This window comes from Salminus brasiliensis, chromosome 20 (genome assembly GCF_030463535.1).
Source record: "Salminus brasiliensis chromosome 20, fSalBra1.hap2, whole genome shotgun sequence".
In the NCBI taxonomy this organism is placed as follows: Eukaryota; Metazoa; Chordata; class Actinopteri; order Characiformes; family Bryconidae; genus Salminus; species Salminus brasiliensis.
This window is the reverse complement of record NC_132897.1, coordinates 3,585,671-3,605,157: the sequence shown is the minus strand read 5'-3', so window position 1 is coordinate 3,605,157 and position 19,487 is coordinate 3,585,671. Positions and strand designations below refer to the sequence as shown.

The window sequence follows — 19,487 nt, the reverse complement described above, 5'->3', positions numbered from 1 at the left end:
CTGTGCTTCTTTCAGCTGAATTATTAATATAATTGATGCTAGAAACAAACCATTACAGTTAACCTTGCCTATGGAGTAAGTTGTGGCATTTACATTTACTGATGGGATATACTATGATGTTTACACTTATTCTACTTTCAGCTGAAATGTTCATAAATTATTGCTATTGGAAACAAACATTTACAGTTAACCTCATCTATGGAGTAAGCCATGCTGTTTATACTTGCTCTGCTTTCAGCTGAATTATTAATATAATTGATGTTGGAAACAAACCGTTACAGTTTACCTTGCTTATGGGGTAAGTTTTGATGTTTACACATACTCTACTTTCAGCTGAATTATTTAATTATTTGTAAATTATTGCTGTTGTTAATAAACCAATAAATTTAAGCTTGTTTATGTGGTAAGTTGATGTTTCTATGTACTTATGGGTTATTTTTAGCTGAATTGTTTCTAAATTATTGATATTGCAAACAAACCGTTACAGTTTACCTCACCTACGGGAGAAATTGTGACGTTATGCTTTTAGCTGAATTTGCTTGTAAGCTATTGGTGTTGTCAATAAACCGTTCGTTAACCTCGCCTATGGGAGAAGTTGTGATGTTTAGATGTGAGGTGAGTTGTAGTATGTACACCTGCTTTGCTTTTAGCTGAATTATTTCTAAATTATTGATGTCAATAAACTGTTAAATTTAACCTAGTTTGTGGGGTAAGTTTTTTTTAAAAAGATTGGTGTTGGAAACGGTGATGTTTCTACTTACTTGTTAAATTGGGATGTTACCCTGACTTTATTATTAGCTGAATTGTTTATAAACTATTGATGTTGCAAACAAATCGTTACAGTTTACCTCAGTTATGTGATTAGTTGCAGCGTTTACACTTACTTTTCTATCTGCTGAATAGTTAATATATGTTTGATGTTGGAAACAAACCATTACCGTTAACCCCCACCTATGAGGTAAGTTTTGATGTTTACACTTAGTTTCATCTGAAGGGTTTGTAAACGGTTGATACGGGACACAAACCATTAGAAGTAACCTCACATATGAGTTGGTGTTGAAAACAAACCATTACATTAAAACCTTGTGTTTACACCTTTTCTTCTTTCAGCAGGACTGTTAATAAATGGCTGATATTTGCAACTAATAGTTACAGTTAACCTCTTGGGGTAAGTTGTGGCGTTTACACTTGCTTATGGGTAGAGGTTGACAATATGAATATGAGGTTATTTTTCTTATTATTGTTATCGTAAAACTTTTGTTATCGTGATACAAAATATGCTTTTATGAGTGTATCGTAAATATCGTCTATTCTTAAAGAGTATTGTTTAATTGTGGATGGAGTAGAAACTTCAAATAAATATAAAAATCACTGTGGTCAGGATAGAAGAGTGTTTGGTTAGCAGTTTTTTAAAAAATCTGAAGCTGCTAGTAAATTTTGTATCCCTGACAAATATTTTCGTAATTTTTTTTGTTGTTGTTTGTTTTTAACCCCATCACCCAGCCCTAGTTATTGACCACATCTGATGTTATGCTTACTCAGAAAACAAACTGTTACACTTAACCTCACTGTTGGGGTAAATTGTGTCATATACCCTTTTCATAAGTGCTTGATGCTGGAAACAAAGTTTATGCATTATCATGTGTTGCACAATATTCAGAATGCTTAGATAAACACATTACCAATCTTACTCATGTCCTACAAGTCTGTCTTAGCATTAGCGCTCTCCGCTGTAATGCATTTTGCCATATCGCCCACCCCTAGGTGTTTTTGTTGAACAGGCCGAGTATAATTTTCTGCATTTGGGCTGAGCACAACAGTCCCAGACTAACAAGAATGTAATCATGATTTTTGTTCAAGTTTCGTTGCTTCCTTTCCAAATCAAACATGTATTAATCACGTTTGGATACACACACACACACACACACAGAGACTCCCAGTGTAGGAGCCCCCCCACCCCCCACTCCCTCCCCTCCCAGTTCAAGGGTGTAATTAGATAAAGCTCTTGGGGAAACTCTGACAGGGACTGAAGAAGGTAATGGAAAATGATGTTGAAAGTAAAATATTTAATGCTTATTTTACAGGTTCGGCTAGGTCATTGTGTCCATATTTATTTTGAATTGCTGTAAGTCAGTGCCATGGTACAAGCTTCTCGGAGTTGCTGAGGATGGCCTAGCGTTTTCCAACAACGCACAGACAGTTCGTAATCAGGACAAAAAAAAAAACACCAAAAAAAAGTAACATTTCAAGGCATTTCAGCACCTTCGGATCAGCGCAACATGCAAATGCCCGTTCTACCTAGAAGCTTGATGGGCTCAAGAATATAATATAACTTATGGCTTTTTAAAAGCAAAAAAAAAAAAAGTGCATCCAACACAAAAAACAAATCAGTTCCAGTCGGCAACAAATGCACTGCTTGTGTGAGGAAGGGCTGTCCATCCCCTTCTGATTGTGCTGGCCTTTATACTGTGGTCGCCAGCTCCTCGGCTGCAGGTCAGATACAGTGACAGTTCTCAAGGAGCCAGAGTCCAGTCCAGAGGGTCACGTAAGTACTTTTTTTTTTTTTCTCCATTTAATAAATATGGCAGTTCATTTTCTTCCCCCCACGGCGGCGCCCCGGGTGAAGCGAGGCCTGCCAGACGTTTGCGTTTCGTCCCTCGGCGCTGCTTTCTGCCACAAACCCACATTTCAGTCATTATCTAGGCCCGTAGTCGTAATTGGCCGGCCCGCTGGTGGCCGAGTACATGTTCGCCGTGGCCGGGTTCATGTGGGGGTGATAACCGTGACCCCTGATGCTTGGTAAAGGGTATGGCGACGGCCGGGTTTTGGCGCCCAGGTAGTGTTCGTAGGTGGTGGGGTATTTGTAGGGGTGGTGGTGCAGGGTGTCCGGTGGTTGCGGGTGCAGTTCGTGGGGAGGGCTCCTGGGTCCTGCCGTGAGCGGGACGGCGTGAAGGCCGCCGGGGACGGGAAGGGCAGGGCTGAGGACGCGTGACATCAGCTGGTGAGCGGGGTCAGCGTGGATAGGCGTCCCGCTGGGGTCCCGGTCGTAGTCTCGCCGGCTGTCCTCTGTGGACAGAAGAGGACGGGGTTATTATGACAGTACTGTTAGGATAGCAGACGACATGCAGATTTCCATATTCAGCCAATAGCGTTCCTCTATATATAAGGAGTGTCTCAGCCTCCTGGACGCCCCCCAGTCCAGCCAGCAGAGCGTGGAGGCTGTGTTCAACTCCATCATCATCATCAGCAGCAGCAGCAGCAGCAGCTCACCTGATTTACCATCATTAAGCCCTGATTTACCACCAAACCAGGTGTTGATCTGAGGAGAACTCTAAATAATACTAGACTCCATGAGAGAGGAGAACTTTGGAGATGTTCTACTGATGAACACAGTGATAGAGAACCACCACCACTTTTAGTAGGAGTGTTATTAGTAGTGTTTATTCGAACACTCTGATCTTCACAGGTGCTTTAAGCATTTGCACAGTAAAGCTCTCTGAAATGAGCAGATGCACATGAGCAGTTGAAGCAAGGCCTCCAAAACAATCACAGCGTGACTCTCGAGGCTCCAGTTCCTTCGCTGGAGCTGTTTTAGTGTAATTTGCTTCGCTGATTGGACCGAAGTGTCCTGCGAGTGATTGGCAGCGTGAGTTATAGGCCTCGTCTGCCAAACAGCCTGATTCGCTCAGGAAATCGTTATACGCAGAGTTATGAGTACATGAGGAAAAAATGGCAGAGGCGATGTTGTGGTGTGTGTGTGTGTGTCTGTGTGAGAAAAAGCGTGGTGCATGTCCTCCAGGCATGCAGCTGTTTAAACCTCTGCAATCTGCAGGCTCCTCAGCTGGAAATGGAAGTGTTTGGCCTCTAGGAAGGTATTTTTCACAAACGTCGCGCTCAGCTCTGTTTACTTCAGTACAGTTTGGACGGGCTTGTGCTTTTCAACTGAGGAACTGAGTCACTTAACTGTGTGTATATATATAATTATATTATATTTATATATATTATTTATATTTAAATACACAAACACTAGTCCAAACGTCTGGGGACTTTTATTTTGTATTTTATTCAATTGTAATATAAAGTTATTATATATATATATATATATATATATATATATATATATATATATATATATATTACCAGCAAAAAAAAATAGATTTAAAATTTGTGGAATATTAAAAATAATAGAATTTTCCAGCATTTGATGATGTTTCTCTCTCTTTGCTGTTTTAATGAAAAATTTAATTTGTATTTTTTTTCCTTTTTAATTTTTATTATTTTTAATTGTTTTCTTTCTTTCTATTTTCTTTCCTTCCTTTTTATCCCAACTTTCTTTTTTTAAATATTTTTTCTCCTTTATTCTTCCTTCCCTTGCTTTTTTCCTTATTTTCCTTTTTCTTTTTACTTTCCTTTATTTTTTTCTTTTATTTTTTTCTTACTTTAACTTTCTTACTTTTTTCTTTTGTTTTCCTTCTTTCTCGTCACCCTTAATCTGCTCATTTTGTTCTATATTTTATAAGCAAATCATGCAAAATTGTTTGTTTATTTATTTATTTATTTATTTATTTTATGTTTTACTTAATAAAATCATTCCTTAATAAATTATTTGTCTAAATTCTGAAACTATGGTTTAATAAACAGGAATTACAAATATCTGAAAATACTGTTGAGTATTTGCTCACTTATTTACGGTTAGAAAATTATTATTATATATATATTATATATATTATTATATTGTATTTTTCTAAATTCTGAAACTTTTTGTTGTTTGTTTCCAGGTTTGTATGAATAGAAGTTCCGAATTTTGTGTTCTCAGACTTTTTAACCCACTTCAGTCCAGTGTCTTGTGTTTCATGTCACTCTGTTCTAGACTGCTGTGCTGCTGTTCTCACTTTGGAGCTTTTCCACTTTCTATTAGACCAGAGGAATCCAGAAACGAGACGAATACAGACCAGCAGGCTGAGGCTGTTGTGCTGATCGATGCTGGATGAACTAATAAACTCCACCACAGTTCTGTAAGTTACTGACCCGATACTGATTTTGGGTGCTGCTGTGACTTCTCCTTGAATCATTCCTTTGCAGTAATAATACTTTTACTCCAGTGTGGCTTTAGGCTGATTAAATGTCATCAGCAGGCCATGTGGTCTCCTCCTGATGCCAAGTCACAGTAACGATTTCTGAAGGTTTATTACATGCATACATGCCAGTAATTAAACAGTCAGAGCAGTGGAAGCTCTAGCAGATGTGACTTGGTTGAAGCCACCTGTGCACGGCTCGGGCTCATGAACTTTAGACGAGTTTATATATGACTGGTTTGGGGGGCTTTGGGGGGTGTTTGACTGTAGACCGTTAGGGAACAAGGGCTGAGCAAACCCTGGACTCTTGCAGAACGTTATTATTAGGGACTATTTTAAAGCTCATTTTCTGAGCCCCTGAATTGTAAGCCGAGTTGAGCAGATGATTATCAGCTGGAGAATGAGGGCACATACCTTTCTCAGTGCCGTTCTGCTGCGGGGGGGAAGACATTGGGTTCCTTGTGCGAGCGAAAGCGCTGATGATGGGCAACGAGCCGGGCCTGTGATTCCTCGGCCTGAAATCAACAAGCAGCACGAGTTCGAGTTAGAGCCAAAACACACAAACACCAAGGGTGCACAGGCCAGTTCCTCACTTTGCATAACTACAGAATTGATGGGTCAGCTTCTGTTAGTAGATGCTGAATAGTTCTTAGTAGATACTAAAGAATAAATAGGTTATACTGGATAGTAAACAGTGATAGTGTGGTTGGTGTGGCGCAACAGGTAACACCACTACCTGCCACTGAGCTATCACACCTTGTGGGAGACTGGGGTTCGATTCCCGGTCTGGGTGACTATGCTGCGCTACACCAATACGAGTCTATGGGCCAGACTTCTAACACTACATTGGCCCAATTCTGTAATAGGAGCAACCTTATAAGTCCTCTGGATAAGAGCGTCAGCTAAATGCCATAAATGTAAATGTAATAGTCTATAGTGAATACTATATTAATACTTTATAGTGGATATACTGTATTGTTTCGTTTCACTGTTTACTCTGTATGTAGTTAAAATAACAATAAAACCCACTTGACTTGACTTGACTTGGATATTAAACAATTAACAGTGGATTCTGAATAGTTTATAGTGGATTCAGAATTATTCATAGTAAAAATAAAAAAGGAATAATTCATAGTAATTACTGAGTAATGCTCAGATTTGCTTCACAAATTAAATTCAGTAACTAAAAGCAATGTAAAATGTCTATAAAACACTGTTGAGCATTTACTCACTCATTTACACCAGCACGTGTCATATGATTAGGGGTGCCAAAACATTTTCGTAGGACTGTATATGTGACCGGTTTGTCTGAATGTATATATTATATTATATTATATATATATGTGTGTGTTTATATGGTATTTAATTGTGCGCGCGTGTGTACTCACCAGTCCTCTGGATCACAGTCTCTGAAGCCCTTGGCGAACGGATTACTGGCGATTTTCAGCTGAGTTATCTAAGAAAAGAGGAAAGTACAGATTACACTACAGCCATTATTATTATTATTATTATTATTATTATTATTATTATTATTATTCTGCTCGTCGAACCACAGTCTTAAAAAGTCCTTATTAAAACCGTGTTTAGATATTTCTAGCTGTTTATTTATCTGCTTATTATTAATCAGCAATAAGAGTATCAATAAGGAGCGCGAGGAGGATTAGATTTCTGAACGTTATTATTTAAATAACTCAATGTGTATTTTGTAGTTACAGTAACGACATTAATAGAAATAAAAATAGTTCATAGTTCATTTTAATAAACGTTTATTTTTCTTTAATATTTCAAAGGATTAATCTTGTTGTAATAATGATCATTTTTTATCATATTAATTATTATTTATATTATTGTTTAATATAGTTATTCATATTATTTGTATTAGTAGTAATAGTAGTACTAATAATAATTATTATTATTATTATTATTATTATTATCACTGCTACTATTATTCATTGGAAGCGCCTCGTGACTTTGAAAAGCGGCGCGCGCTAAGAGTTTGGAGAGCACGAGGTCAAACTGATAAGGACAGGGAGGAAAAGAGAAGCAGCAAAACTGCACAGATAAACACGAGCGATCTAATCCGATTCATTTCTTTCCAGTTTTATTTATTTTTTAACTTTATTTACATTTCTGTTTTAATTTTCTCTAAACACGAACACGAGCCAATCAGGGTGCATTTTTATTTTTGCTTAATTATTAATCCGTGTCTGTTTAAACGAGTCTAGAACCCGCAGTTCTTATTGCCATCTCTCTTCCTGATGAACCCTAGAACCCGCAGCGCTCGTGCATGTGTTATAAGGCGTTGTGGAGCTCTTACTCTGTGGTTCTGGTAGGCTGTGACAGCTGTGAACCGGGTCTCCTCGAACACAAAGGTCTTATAATTCTCCTCCGCGTACTTCTCACTGTCCTTCCGGGGGTCCACGTAGACCACGTGGAAGCGGGGTTGGTATCTATGCATGGAGTTCAGGATGATCTGCAGGGAGAAAGTGAAGAATATTTACTTTAGAGTAGAGCCAAAAATCCATTATCACAAGCTTATTAATAATAATAATAATAATAATAATAATAATAATAATACTAGTACCCCTGGGGATATTTTTATAACGGTTATTTGTTTATTAATATGTAAGCGAATGTAATAAAAAATATATATTAGTGTATACTTTTAATTCGTACAATATGTATTAAAAAACCCCTATTATTCAATTTATTTATTTAAATATTAGAATAAACACTAATAATAACACTCCTACAGAAAGTGGTGGTGGAGGTTCTCCATCACTGTGCTCATCAGTAGAACATCTCCAAAGTTCTCCTCTCTCATGGAGTCTAGTATTATTTAGAGTTCTCCTCAGATCAACACCTGGTTTGGTGGTAAATCAGGGCTTAATGATGGTAAATCAGGTGAGCTGCTGCTGCTGCTGATGGAGTTGATTGAACACATCCTCCACGCTGTGCTGGCTGGACTGGGGGCGTCCAGGAGAACCCTGGAGGAACCGAGCTCTGTTCTTCAGACTAGCTCAGTGACAAGATCTCACTACTTTCTTTCTTCAGAATGAGAAGCTCTTGTTTCTCCTCTTTACTGGATTCATGTTCACCTGCTTCATCTGATCTGATGAGATCTGGAGCTTCTGCAGTAGAAACGTTCTTGGTGCTGAGAGATACGACTTAGACTAATGTGCTTAGGTGCCTAAAACCTCTGTACTGTATATTTACAGGTTTGAGGGAATATTTTTTACTGTTGTAGATACCAGGGTCTAAAATGACGTGGTAAAGGGGTATTTTGTATGACCATGTTCCAAACTCTCTTTATCCCTTAGAATTAAACAGCATGTGCCTTTAAGAAGAGGTGTACTTCACAGTGAATGGCAATTGGCTGAATATTAAGGTATGTAAATAATCTAGGTTTACAAAAACAACGCATTTTCACAAAGTCAACAATTGAGTGTATAGAGGGCCTTTACTCACGTGGCCATTGTCGTCCAGCAGGTTGTTGGTCAGTTTGAGTTTGTCGAAGGACACGATCTGTTTCATCCACTGCGCCCCCTTGGCGGGGGAGTCCGGGTGGTAGTGCACTCTGCCCGGCGTGGCGGGGTCTGCCTTACCGGCAACGAGCCACGAGGAGCTGTGGAAGGCATACCTTCACCCAGGAGAGAGCGAGCGAAAGAGAGAGAGAGAGAGAGAGAGAGAGAGAGAGAGAGAGAGAGAGAGCACATACAGTTATAACTGATCCGAAGTGCAGGTTTGTGGTTTAGATCTAATTCTAGAAAAGCAGCTGCGATCCACTGCGTTCCTCTGCGCGGTTCGGCTCGGTCCATTATCTGGGTTTGTGTTGATTTCTCTGGCCATGCAGTTTCAGTAAATCAGCTTAATCAGCTTGAGGACTTTATTACAGCCGAAACAGCGCCGGTAGTTTCCCCAGTGTGGAGCTCGGTGTGTTTACAGCTCTATTAGCAGCAGAAGCTTGTAATGAAGGAATTAAATCAAATCCCTTTTTAGCCAACCTTCTAATTTAAGTGACAAGCAGAGTAGCTCATAGCGCCAGCAGAGAAAAGCAGTGAAAGCCTTGTTTATCCAGTGAACTCAAGGTGAAGTAAAAAAAAAAAAAATTATTATAAATATTAGAAAATATTCTGCACTCATATTTTATACATATTCATATATATTTGCATCTGTATGCATGTTTACTATATATATATATATATATATATATACACATATATACAACAGTTAATTATAACATACACGCCGTACATCATCGCTGTCGCGCAAAAACCTTATATATCCATTGTATATATCTAATCTATCTGTCTGTAGCAGCTGCAAAACTCAGCCCAATTCTTACAGATCCATTTAAAACTTCTGCAGTTCATCCATCAGCGCAGGCTTTTAGAGGCTGTTCTTATCGTTTTGGATCGTTTTGATTTACAATCAAACGCTACAGCTCTGAAGTTAAAGATATGCTTAACTGCATGAAAACAGGATGAAGAAAAGGAATTTTGAGCTAAATGCAACAACTAACATACAACTGAAACTGAAACTGTTGTATATTGATATATATTTTGGTACAAATCGTATCCAAATCAAGTTTCTTAAGTTCTAAACGTATTAAAAGCACTGTGTTAAATTGGAGGGGAACGAATCTGGCAACGATGAAGATAAAGGCCATTGCAGGTCATAACATGATAGAGGCCAGGCTTGATCTGTAGACCTCACCGAGCTTCTAACGGGTCATCAGCAATTATCTTTTAGACTTACATTCTGTTAAATATGGCTACTATTTGAAGTTCAGTACAGTCAAAAGACGACACGTTTACATATACTATATCTATATATATATATATATAAACTACAGCCTTGGTGGTGGTGGTGGGGGGGGGGGGGGGCACTATCAGATTTATGATTATGTAATGTTCATACTTGAGTGTTAAGAATAAAATTCTTTTATTTTATTTTGCTGTTATTATACAATACATAATGATGATAATTTTTCATTGGGGCAAACATATAATAACCCCGTCCAGTCTATATCAATATATATTGTCAAATAGGCAGAATTTTTTTCCCGTTATTTTTTTTTTGTTGCTTTTGCTACACCTATTTTTGGCATGTTAGAGATACCAGTGTCTTTGCAGGTCAGTTATTACGAGATAGTCCTGTTTTTTGTAGACTGAGGACTATCTTACCTGTAGCGTTTATCGTCCACCGGTTGGAAATCCATTAGAAGCATGTAGTCTGCCATCGGGTCCATTCCAAATATTTTGACTTGGAAAGTAGGAAACATTCGTCTAGAAAAGTCAAAGAAAGCAGCGTTAAAACTTCACATGAACACAGTTCAGTTTTTAATAGAACAATAGGGACACGGCTGATTATTGTAGGTACAATTTATATACTCCATCATAAAATAGGTCTATAGATGTGGCTTATATATCCACGATAACATATAGGTATATAGGAATTGGAATAGAGTCATAGTTTTGACTGATAGTTTTAGACTGATAAAATATCACTCTTGATCGTCTGTCGTATCGGTTTTTATTTTGCGTTTATTAAATCGTATTATTTATTAGAGTTAAATGAAACCAGTTAAACTGCTTGTTACCAGTTATTCTTTAGTTTGAACTGGCATTCCCATTTTTTTACAGTGTGTATAATCACATTCTTACTGCGTTTGTTTTTAAAACGTTTACGTTTTATCACACTGAAAAGTTGCTATTCACCAGTGGTTTGAAAAGAACGCATTGCTCCAAATAATTTTATATTAAAGGGTGTACTAAATAGATTTATTGTTAATCGACAAATGTATATTTGGCGTAGGACCTTTGTATATTAGGTAAAATTACATTGTAATAAAATAAATTGTGCGCGTGCTGAAAGCGTTCTTGCGTTTATTTTCTAATAAGTTGGCGTCTGAATCAAAATCAATGCAGATGAGAGGAATCCAAATAAATACTGTAAATTATCCCTAAAGAATGTATATATTACATACGTAGTACATTTCATTCTTTAGGGATGCGATTATTTTAGCTACATATTAAACATAATAAATCGTTTATACTCAAAGCATCGGGGGAGATAAGCGATGCTACTAGTTTAGTATAAACGGAACTTATATAAATTCATCTAATATGATGTACTAAATTTACTAAAAATACAGAAATATTCTAAATACACCCAAAGAATTCGGTCCAGTGTATTTTGAAAAATACGTGAGAAACTAGAGGCAATTTTCTTCATCGTATAGAATACATTGGTTTGACACGAATGAGTTAATAAACTACCAGCAATGTATTGAAATTTGTACTGGAGTAAATATCAAAAATGTAAAGGCATTTGAATTATATTGTAGGAAAAAAAATATTATTTAAATAGCCTATAGAAAAGCCTATATATGCAATTCGCTCGCGATCGCGCACACGCCGACGCAATTAAACGACTCGTGCCCCATAGTCTGTAAATAATTCAGCTGCAAAGCGAAGTGAAGCAGTTTGTGTTTGTGCTGCTGGCCAGCGAAAGTGATCCCGAAGGCCGTGAGTAAGTGAGTGCGTGCGTGTGTGAGAGAGGGGCAGTTGTGGGTTGGTGAAGCTAAAGCAGCTCTGAAAGTGCTTTCTCTCGGATGTGCTTTTGGTGGAGTCTCTGGAATGACAGATTACCCTGCAGGACAAGCATGGGAAACTAATCCCTCTGCAGCTCAGTAAAACCCCACTCTCCCTCTCCCGGCACTGTTCCCTCACACTCAGCACGCGGAAAGTGTGGGTTTATCTATGCAAAGCCAATAAGCAAACCAATGATCGCCCAGCCAGGATCGATACACGCGCTGCTGCTTCAGCTCACGGTGGTCTGATGATCTGAGATTTTCAGTTTGCAGGGGTCTGCATGTACTCTGAGCTTGCTCGAGCGCTTTTTTAAAAACATCTGGGCTGATTTTTTACGACTTTCTCTGGCGCACTTTGGGTCGCAGGGCCGTGCTGAGTTTACAGTTTTGAAAATTACATGTAATAAAATTAAAATAAGCACTGTTAGATGATCATCTAGACTAGAACATCACTCCAGGATCCACCAGGACATGTTCCACAGCATGCATTTCCCTAATTATCCTAAACATTGCTGGATACCAATGGGTTGTGAAAAGCTTATTTAATATTAAAATGTCATTTCTGTGCTCAATAGTCAAAATAAAGGTCTTTAGATATGTCTTGGTTTGGATTCATGGCTCTGGCGGAAACCTTAATTTACTGAGGAACACTGTTAAAATCATTTAATTCCATTTAGAACTGTGGAGGAACCACTTAAGGTACTTTGAGGAACCTTAGAACAAGGTTTTTGAAAGAAAAAGTTCCTTCAAGGTTCCTCAAAGCATCCTAAGAGCCATCGTTCCTCCACGGTCTAGAATTGAAGAACCCCTAAATGTTCATCAAGGACCATACACTTTTAACAGTGTACTTTGCAAACATGGTTCTTTGAGGAACCATCAATGGAAAACATCTTTAGGAATCCCAAAGTGGTTCTTCTATGGATCTGCTCTTGTCATTTTAGGTCTTTAGAGGTGAAGGTCCAAGGATAAAAGAAGCAGCACATTCTGACTGACCCCTGTTATGGATATCTGTTGTCTAGTGAGTATGGGCTATTGCGGTAGAACCTCTTATTTATTATTAATAAACATTCAGAACTATTAATGATAGCTGATATTTGTACAAAATATGTGTAATATTTGTAGTATGAAATCCTAAAGCATGAAGGGGTATTATCTGGTCGTTACTGGGCATTTAGCACATTACTAAACAATCAAGCGAGCTTTTGAACCCATGCAAGGCCCGTAGCTGACCATCTGCAGACCTTATGTGGATAGCAATGCACTATGGTGTGCCAAAAAAGAATGTACACTGCTGTTGCGTTTTCAGTCGCATTCATTAGAACCTTATTGTTAAGCTTTTCATTTGAGAAATACAGAGTAGGAACTTGCAGATGTTTTGTATGTTTTGGAAGGAGTTAAGACGTATTAAGAAGATTACTAAGAAGAATTATCTGAGACATTTGGTCACATCCTGTTTGTGATAACACAACCTCGACTTACCACAGTGTAAGAAACACACAGCTAATTTTACTCATACAGCCAGGGGGAATAAAATAACCACAAAAATAGGCTTTCATGGATGGCTGGGGTCTGCTTAATGCAAAATAAATAGAAATCGAATAAGAATAGTAACTGCATTCCTTCAGAAGCACCCTGTTATTCTTCACTACATTTACATATGAATCTTTCAGTGAATCATTTTCATAGAACCGAATTTAATGGATGAGGGTGAAGAACCTTTTTAAACCTTAGAAATCCAATCTGGACATTTTTTTTTAGATCCCATAAAGAGAACATGTCCAGCAATGCCTTCTATACCAATGAAAAGTTAGAGCCATGTCTTCAAGCCAAGAACCCTTCAGAGGAACCTCTACCAAAAGTGTAAGACATCCTTTATAAATATTGATCTCACTGTTTTTAGAAGGCTGAAACTGCAGTCCTGTTGTAATGCCCATTTCTTTAACAGGGTGGTGTTTTTTTAAAGAACCTTCTGAAGAATGTTTCGAGCCAAGCACAGGAAAGCACTGCTCTTGTTTTTAGTTATTTGTGATTGCTTAAGTCTTCTCCAGCTCTCACCAAGCAGCGCTACAATGGGCTGGCAGTATCTGAATCAGCTTATCCTCTCTTATCTCAGGGTAAATACACACTGTTGGCACTCCATTACAGGAGCTCATGCATTTTCACAGCTGGTGCTCTGTTGGCAAAGTAGGGCTGAATATTCAGAAATGCTCAGGTCAGAGCACTGAAGTCAAATAAACACGGCAAAACATTCTGCGATTCCTGAGTTTCCAGATCTTAGAAAGGATTATTTTTGAAATGTTGTGTTACAGTGTCTGACTTATGTCTGACTTTGGCCTGTATTGGTTGATCAATATGAACAAAACCGCCTATGCTGCCATTGCTACCTTTTGATTATGTAAAACCCTGTTCCTGTCATTTGCAAATCCGTTTAGTATGATCAAAAAAACAAAAAAACAAAAAACAAAACAAACAAAAAAACCCCATAGAACTTAAATTTGAATTGATTTAAAGTCATGACATTTTGATTGAAAATAGTTTGCATAAATCTATAACATCTATAACATTGCACAATCTATAACATTGCATAATCTATAACATTAAGCTACGCAGTTACGCGTTTTGATTACATTTTTTTAAAATACTTTTATTCAAGGTAGTATTTGAAATTTGAAATAGTTCCTTACATTCAATAATAAAACGTCCTTTCTTGAAAATGAACATTATTTTATCTTTTTGTTCAGACAAACTCAAAGAACGTATGAAGTTAATATTATACAGCGTGCGCGCGACAAGAAGCGTTGTTTTGATATTAAGTTTTATTTTAAGTCGAATCCGTTATGAGTTCAAATACACCGATCAGTGTATCTCAAATATAGTCTTAACGCAAAAGCGTGAAATAACGCAAATATAAAGCTCGCTATAGTCTCTTTATAGATAGTCTACGTGCAACATGCAATTAGCTACAATCCAAGTAAAAACTTGCATGTACATTTTTTTAACAATGTAAATCTGGTGTTTTTTTTTAATACTGCGTCCAAATTTCATTATAACCAATAGAAACACTGCAGATATTTTTTTTACACTGACCAATATATAAATACATACTGTAAATGAACCATATTATCGCGACATTTTAATATATCGACGAGTAAATGCAGCATTTCATTTATAAATGAGTGTTAATTCAAAAGATTAACAACACTAAATACATCATAGGCTATAAACAAGTTAAAGCAAAGTGATACATACATATATATTAGACGGGCAAATATAAACTCAATATTTATAAAGTCTTTTTTTTGTCCGTAATATTTAACACATTTTGTGGTAATTCCTGATAATTTAACACATACATATGTTATGAAACTCTATGTTCTTTCTCTTTTTCTACTTTTATCTTAAATGAAATAGATCTGTCGTCAGTATTTCTCACAATCAGTATTTATTTACCAAAACAAGAAAAGCTGGCACGTTCATTGTTTAATGTGTCTAAAAGAACACCGCATGTTGAAATTCTAAAAATTTCTTTTTAGAGTGAAGAAAAGTTCTATTTAGCATTTTAAGACCACCAGACTCCTTTAAACCCACCAGTCCTACAGAGCACTCACCTCCCAGCCTTGGTGACGATCATCTCTGTCCCCAACTGGTTAAACTCGTCCCAGAGCGCCTTCATCTCCAGCTGGACGCTGATGTTGGCCACCTTTGGGTTCTTCTTCACCATAGATTTGTTGGGCGTTGAGCTGGAGGACGACGATGCGGAGGATGAAGGGCAGTTAGGCGTCCCGGCGTCTCCTTGCGGAGCAGCCTGCCCTGGGTTGGAGCCTGGGTAAGGGTAGGAGTGCTGGGCGGCGGGACAGGGTTCGAAGTGGGTCTCATGTTGGCCGTAAGGGTCTCCGGGGGACGGGGAGAGGTGGTAGCCTCCCCCGGGGGCGCTGAGGCTGTTCAGGCTGCTGGTGGTGAAGGCTGCAACATCGCAAAAATGGGAGAGCTGCGTCAGCCACGGGCTGGAGATTGCTGAAATCATTCCAAAAAAAATAGGATTTTACTGGAGGTTCGCTGTTTTTTGCCCGTGTCTGTAGTTTGCAAAGGTTTTGCGCCTTTCTTGCTGTTTGTGCGCCAGCTGTTCTGCCTCCCTGTGTATGTTTTGATTAAGGAATCTCTTTGGTGCAGTTTTCTTATTTGTAATTCGCGTTTCTGTGTCGTTTTCCGCGATTTTCCAAAACCTACAAAACAAAAACCCGTGCCGCAAAAACCACTGCGTCGCGCTGTCCGCTTTAACGCCAAATATTCTTCCAAATACAGGGGAATGGCGCGTGCATGCACCCTTCTCCCCACTCTGCGCTCAGGCTCCGGGCAGCAGCAGCAGCAGTAGTAGTAACAGTAGCGGTAGTGCAGCTCCCTCCTTCGGCTCGACTAGGCGCAGAAACGAAAGCGCGAGCGGAAAGTCCTGCAGGTTTGAGTGCTGAAAGCTGCTCGCGCGTGCTGCGCTGCTCTCTCTCTTTCTCTCTCTCACACTCTCTGCTAATGGCAAATGCTCTTCCCTCTCTCTCTCTCTTTGTGTCTCTGTCTCTCTGTCTTTCTCTCTCTCTCTCTTATCTCTACCACCCCCCTTCTCCACCACCACCACCACCACCCCCTCTGCAGAAACCCCGGTTCTTATTTCTATTTAGATAAGGAGCTGCAGGTACTGAGCATTGCAGACCACTATATAATGTGAGTGTTGGAATAGGCGGGGGGGTTTTGGGGTGGGGAGGGAGGGGGCAACAACAATACAGAGGAAACAACACAGAAGAGGAAACTTTTTTTTTTTTATCCTGTAAACAAACAAACGCAGTTTTTCCTTCTTTTTTTTCTCGAGAAAAAACAAAAGAACTTTAGACTTTCTTTTGCAACACACTGCAATTTTTCGCTTATTTAATTTACAACCTTTAATCATCTCCGAGCAAATCTGTTTACTTATTTAATTTCTCTACATACACTTACAAAAATATCGGCTCCTAAATGGGTTACAGCTTTGGAACAACTTTGCATTGCGCTTCAACCTCATGGTTGAAGACTATTATCTTCTGCATTTCTCAGCCCTGCAGCTTCACACTTGCTTTTTAACACAATATAACAACACCCCATTGCTTTGCATTGCTCTGGGACCTTTTACATCATGTTGACCTTCTCGAAAAACGTTCCCCACACGTGCAAATGCTATTTACAGAAATGGCTCAGCCTTTGCAAAGTGATTCTTCTTCCATGCTATGGCTCCAAGTAACCCGTTCTGGTTGCATTGGGCACTATTTTCTGCATTTCTCAACTCTGCAGCTTCAAACTTGGACTTTTACGCAACACAAGAACATATTATGACCGTTTTCTTTTTTTGCAACGTCATTTGTCTCGAGCTGTAACCGGTTCCCTAACAGGTTACTGTCTTCAGAACGCATGCTTCGCATGCTTTGCTTTTGCGGCGCTTCTTCATTTTCGTTCCCGTCAGGAAACGTCTACTACGGCTAGAGCTGTGCTACACTGCACGTGCTTTCCTAGTCTGATATTCTCGATTTAATCCACCAGCTAATCCATAAGCCCCTCGTGAGGTTAAATAGATGTAATCGGGCAAGGAAAACACTCAAATGCGTAGAACTTTTCGTGGAGGCATTTTCGTCTGGATTGCCACTGGTCTAGGAAGCGTCTAGCTCAGGGTGTCCCGGTGCTACTCCCGGAGTAGCCTTCCACACTACAAGTAGTATTAGTGCTAGCGTTTTATCTGCTCTAGTACACCCGATTTTCCGAAACAGGCCACTGTTCACCTCTTTACACGGTTAACTAGGTTGGCAGCTGGGTTGTTTTGTAGAAGGGAAACCGCACTATTTCATTTTTTACTTTTGCTTTTGACAGCAGTTGTTTATGAAACGCAAAGGATACATAATCAAACATAATCCTCAAAATACTTGGAAATGCACCTTTCTCTGCACATTATCAGACTTCCATGCTCTGACCCAACTCATTAATAGTCTTTTTAGTAGTGTTTTATTTAAGAGTAGGATTAGCATGGCGTAACTTTTCCTTTCTACGCCGCTTTGCCTGACTAGCTCAGATTACCTTGTATTATTCTTTGTTACTGTTATTAGTATTATTTCACACTTATTTGCCTGAACATACTACGTAATTATTATTTTGATAGCATATAAGATAGATGACCACTAAAGCGGTTGCTAGCTTCTGTATTATCCACTTATTATTGTTAGTATTGGTATAATTATTGTTGTTATTATCATCATTATACAATCTCTACCTGCTTTAAACGTAGTTGAACTTGTTAACCCAACATTGATCGTTTTGCTGGTGTGTAGACCTAATGTAAACTCTCAAATATGTGGTAGCTTTTCATTTACGTTAAGTATAATGTCATTCACTGCACATTTCAGCTGGTTTTCCAGCTCTGTTGCATCTTATCCAACAGATTATCCAATAATACGTGTTTTATTGGGGTGTCGGATGATTAGATACACCTCTACAGTAGTTACCATGAACTACCAGCCATCTCCAACACTATTAGCCCACTAATGCGTGTTGTATCGGTGGGTCGGAGTAGATACACCTTTACAGTGCTTGCCGTGAACTGCTAGGCGACGTCTAGCTGAAGTTTGCACGGTCTAGCTTCTGTACTATTCAAATCTCAGCCTATTTGAGAGGATCATCAGCTACAGAACACGTCATTGAGCGTATGGACCTAGTAATGATCGTTTCGTTGGTGCTTGGGTGCAATGTAAACACTAAAATGTGCGCTAGCTCTTCGTTTAGATTGAGTAGAACGTCTTGCAGTACCCATGTGAGTGGTTCTCCAGCTCTATCGCACCTTGACCAACTCGTTGGTCCATTAATAAACGTTTTACTGGTCTACACTGACAGTGTATCGCTGAAACGTGTGGTGGCTTTGTATTTACATTGACTATAAAACACTATAAAAAAAACGTCTGGCTCAACGTTTCTCAATTCTCCTCGTGTTTTACTGCTCTAACAGACCTGGTCCAACTCTCCAGTCCATTAAAATTCATTTTATGACTGTAAAGGAGCAGCATAGACGCTAAACACTACGGTAGCTCCTCATTCACGTTGCTCTACGCGAGTGGGAAACATCTAGCTCAACGATTTCGGCTTTACGCAGTGATTTCATCCGCTTCAAGACACCTGGCTCCATCTTCAACCCATTATTAATCCATTATTGTAGAGATTTCAGTGTGTAAGAAGCTCCTTTATGTATATTTGCATTTATTTTCCTGCTGCAAAAGCTGGCATGCAATCGTCCGCTGGCCCGCGCTATTCACCAGAACATCCCAAATAATAGGACTAAAACTAATACTAAAACTAAGCCCCCTCAACCCCCCCAAAACACACACACACACACACACACACACACACACACACCTCCTCCCCTCCTTCCTCCTTACCTTCCATCTCCCTGGTCACTGTGCTGTAGTGCATGGCCCCCGCAGATTGCTGCTGTTTTCTGTCCAGAGCTCCAGCTGTTGCTGCGATCAGAGAGGAGATCCTGAAAGCGTTCGCCTTTGGAGAAAGAGGACCACAGTCGTCCATAGGACACCCACCCTGTCCCGAGGATAGTCCTTGTTCCTGTTCGACCCTCTCCGCTGCTCTTCCAGCCCAAAAACAACAACAACAAAAAATAAAAAAAACCCCAGCGAGGAGCAGCGCGAGTCCCAACCAGGAATTCCCAAAACCAGGAACGCGCGTGTCTATTTTTTTCCCTCCACCTCGACTTTCCCTTCACTTCTTCTCTTGGTAGAGACGTAGACGTACTCAGGCTATAGACG

The 19,487-nt window shown here is 39.2% G+C and overlaps 1 protein-coding gene across 1 annotated transcript; it reads right to left on the bottom strand.

The window, feature by feature from the left end:
• Nucleotides 1–2,094: 2,094 nt before the first annotated feature.
• tbx1 (T-box transcription factor 1) lies at nucleotides 2,095–19,140 on the bottom strand. Its single transcript, XM_072664780.1, has 8 exons — nucleotides 19,107–19,140; nucleotides 15,279–15,633; nucleotides 10,262–10,363; nucleotides 8,544–8,715; nucleotides 7,393–7,548; nucleotides 6,464–6,531; nucleotides 5,490–5,590; nucleotides 2,095–3,066 (listed from the first exon to the last, which is right to left on the bottom strand). Exons 1-8 carry the CDS (start codon nucleotides 19,138–19,140, stop codon nucleotides 2,696–2,698), a joined length of 1,359 nt encoding a protein of 452 aa, XP_072520881.1. The 3' UTR covers nucleotides 2,095–2,695.
• Nucleotides 19,141–19,487: the final 347 nt, after the last annotated feature.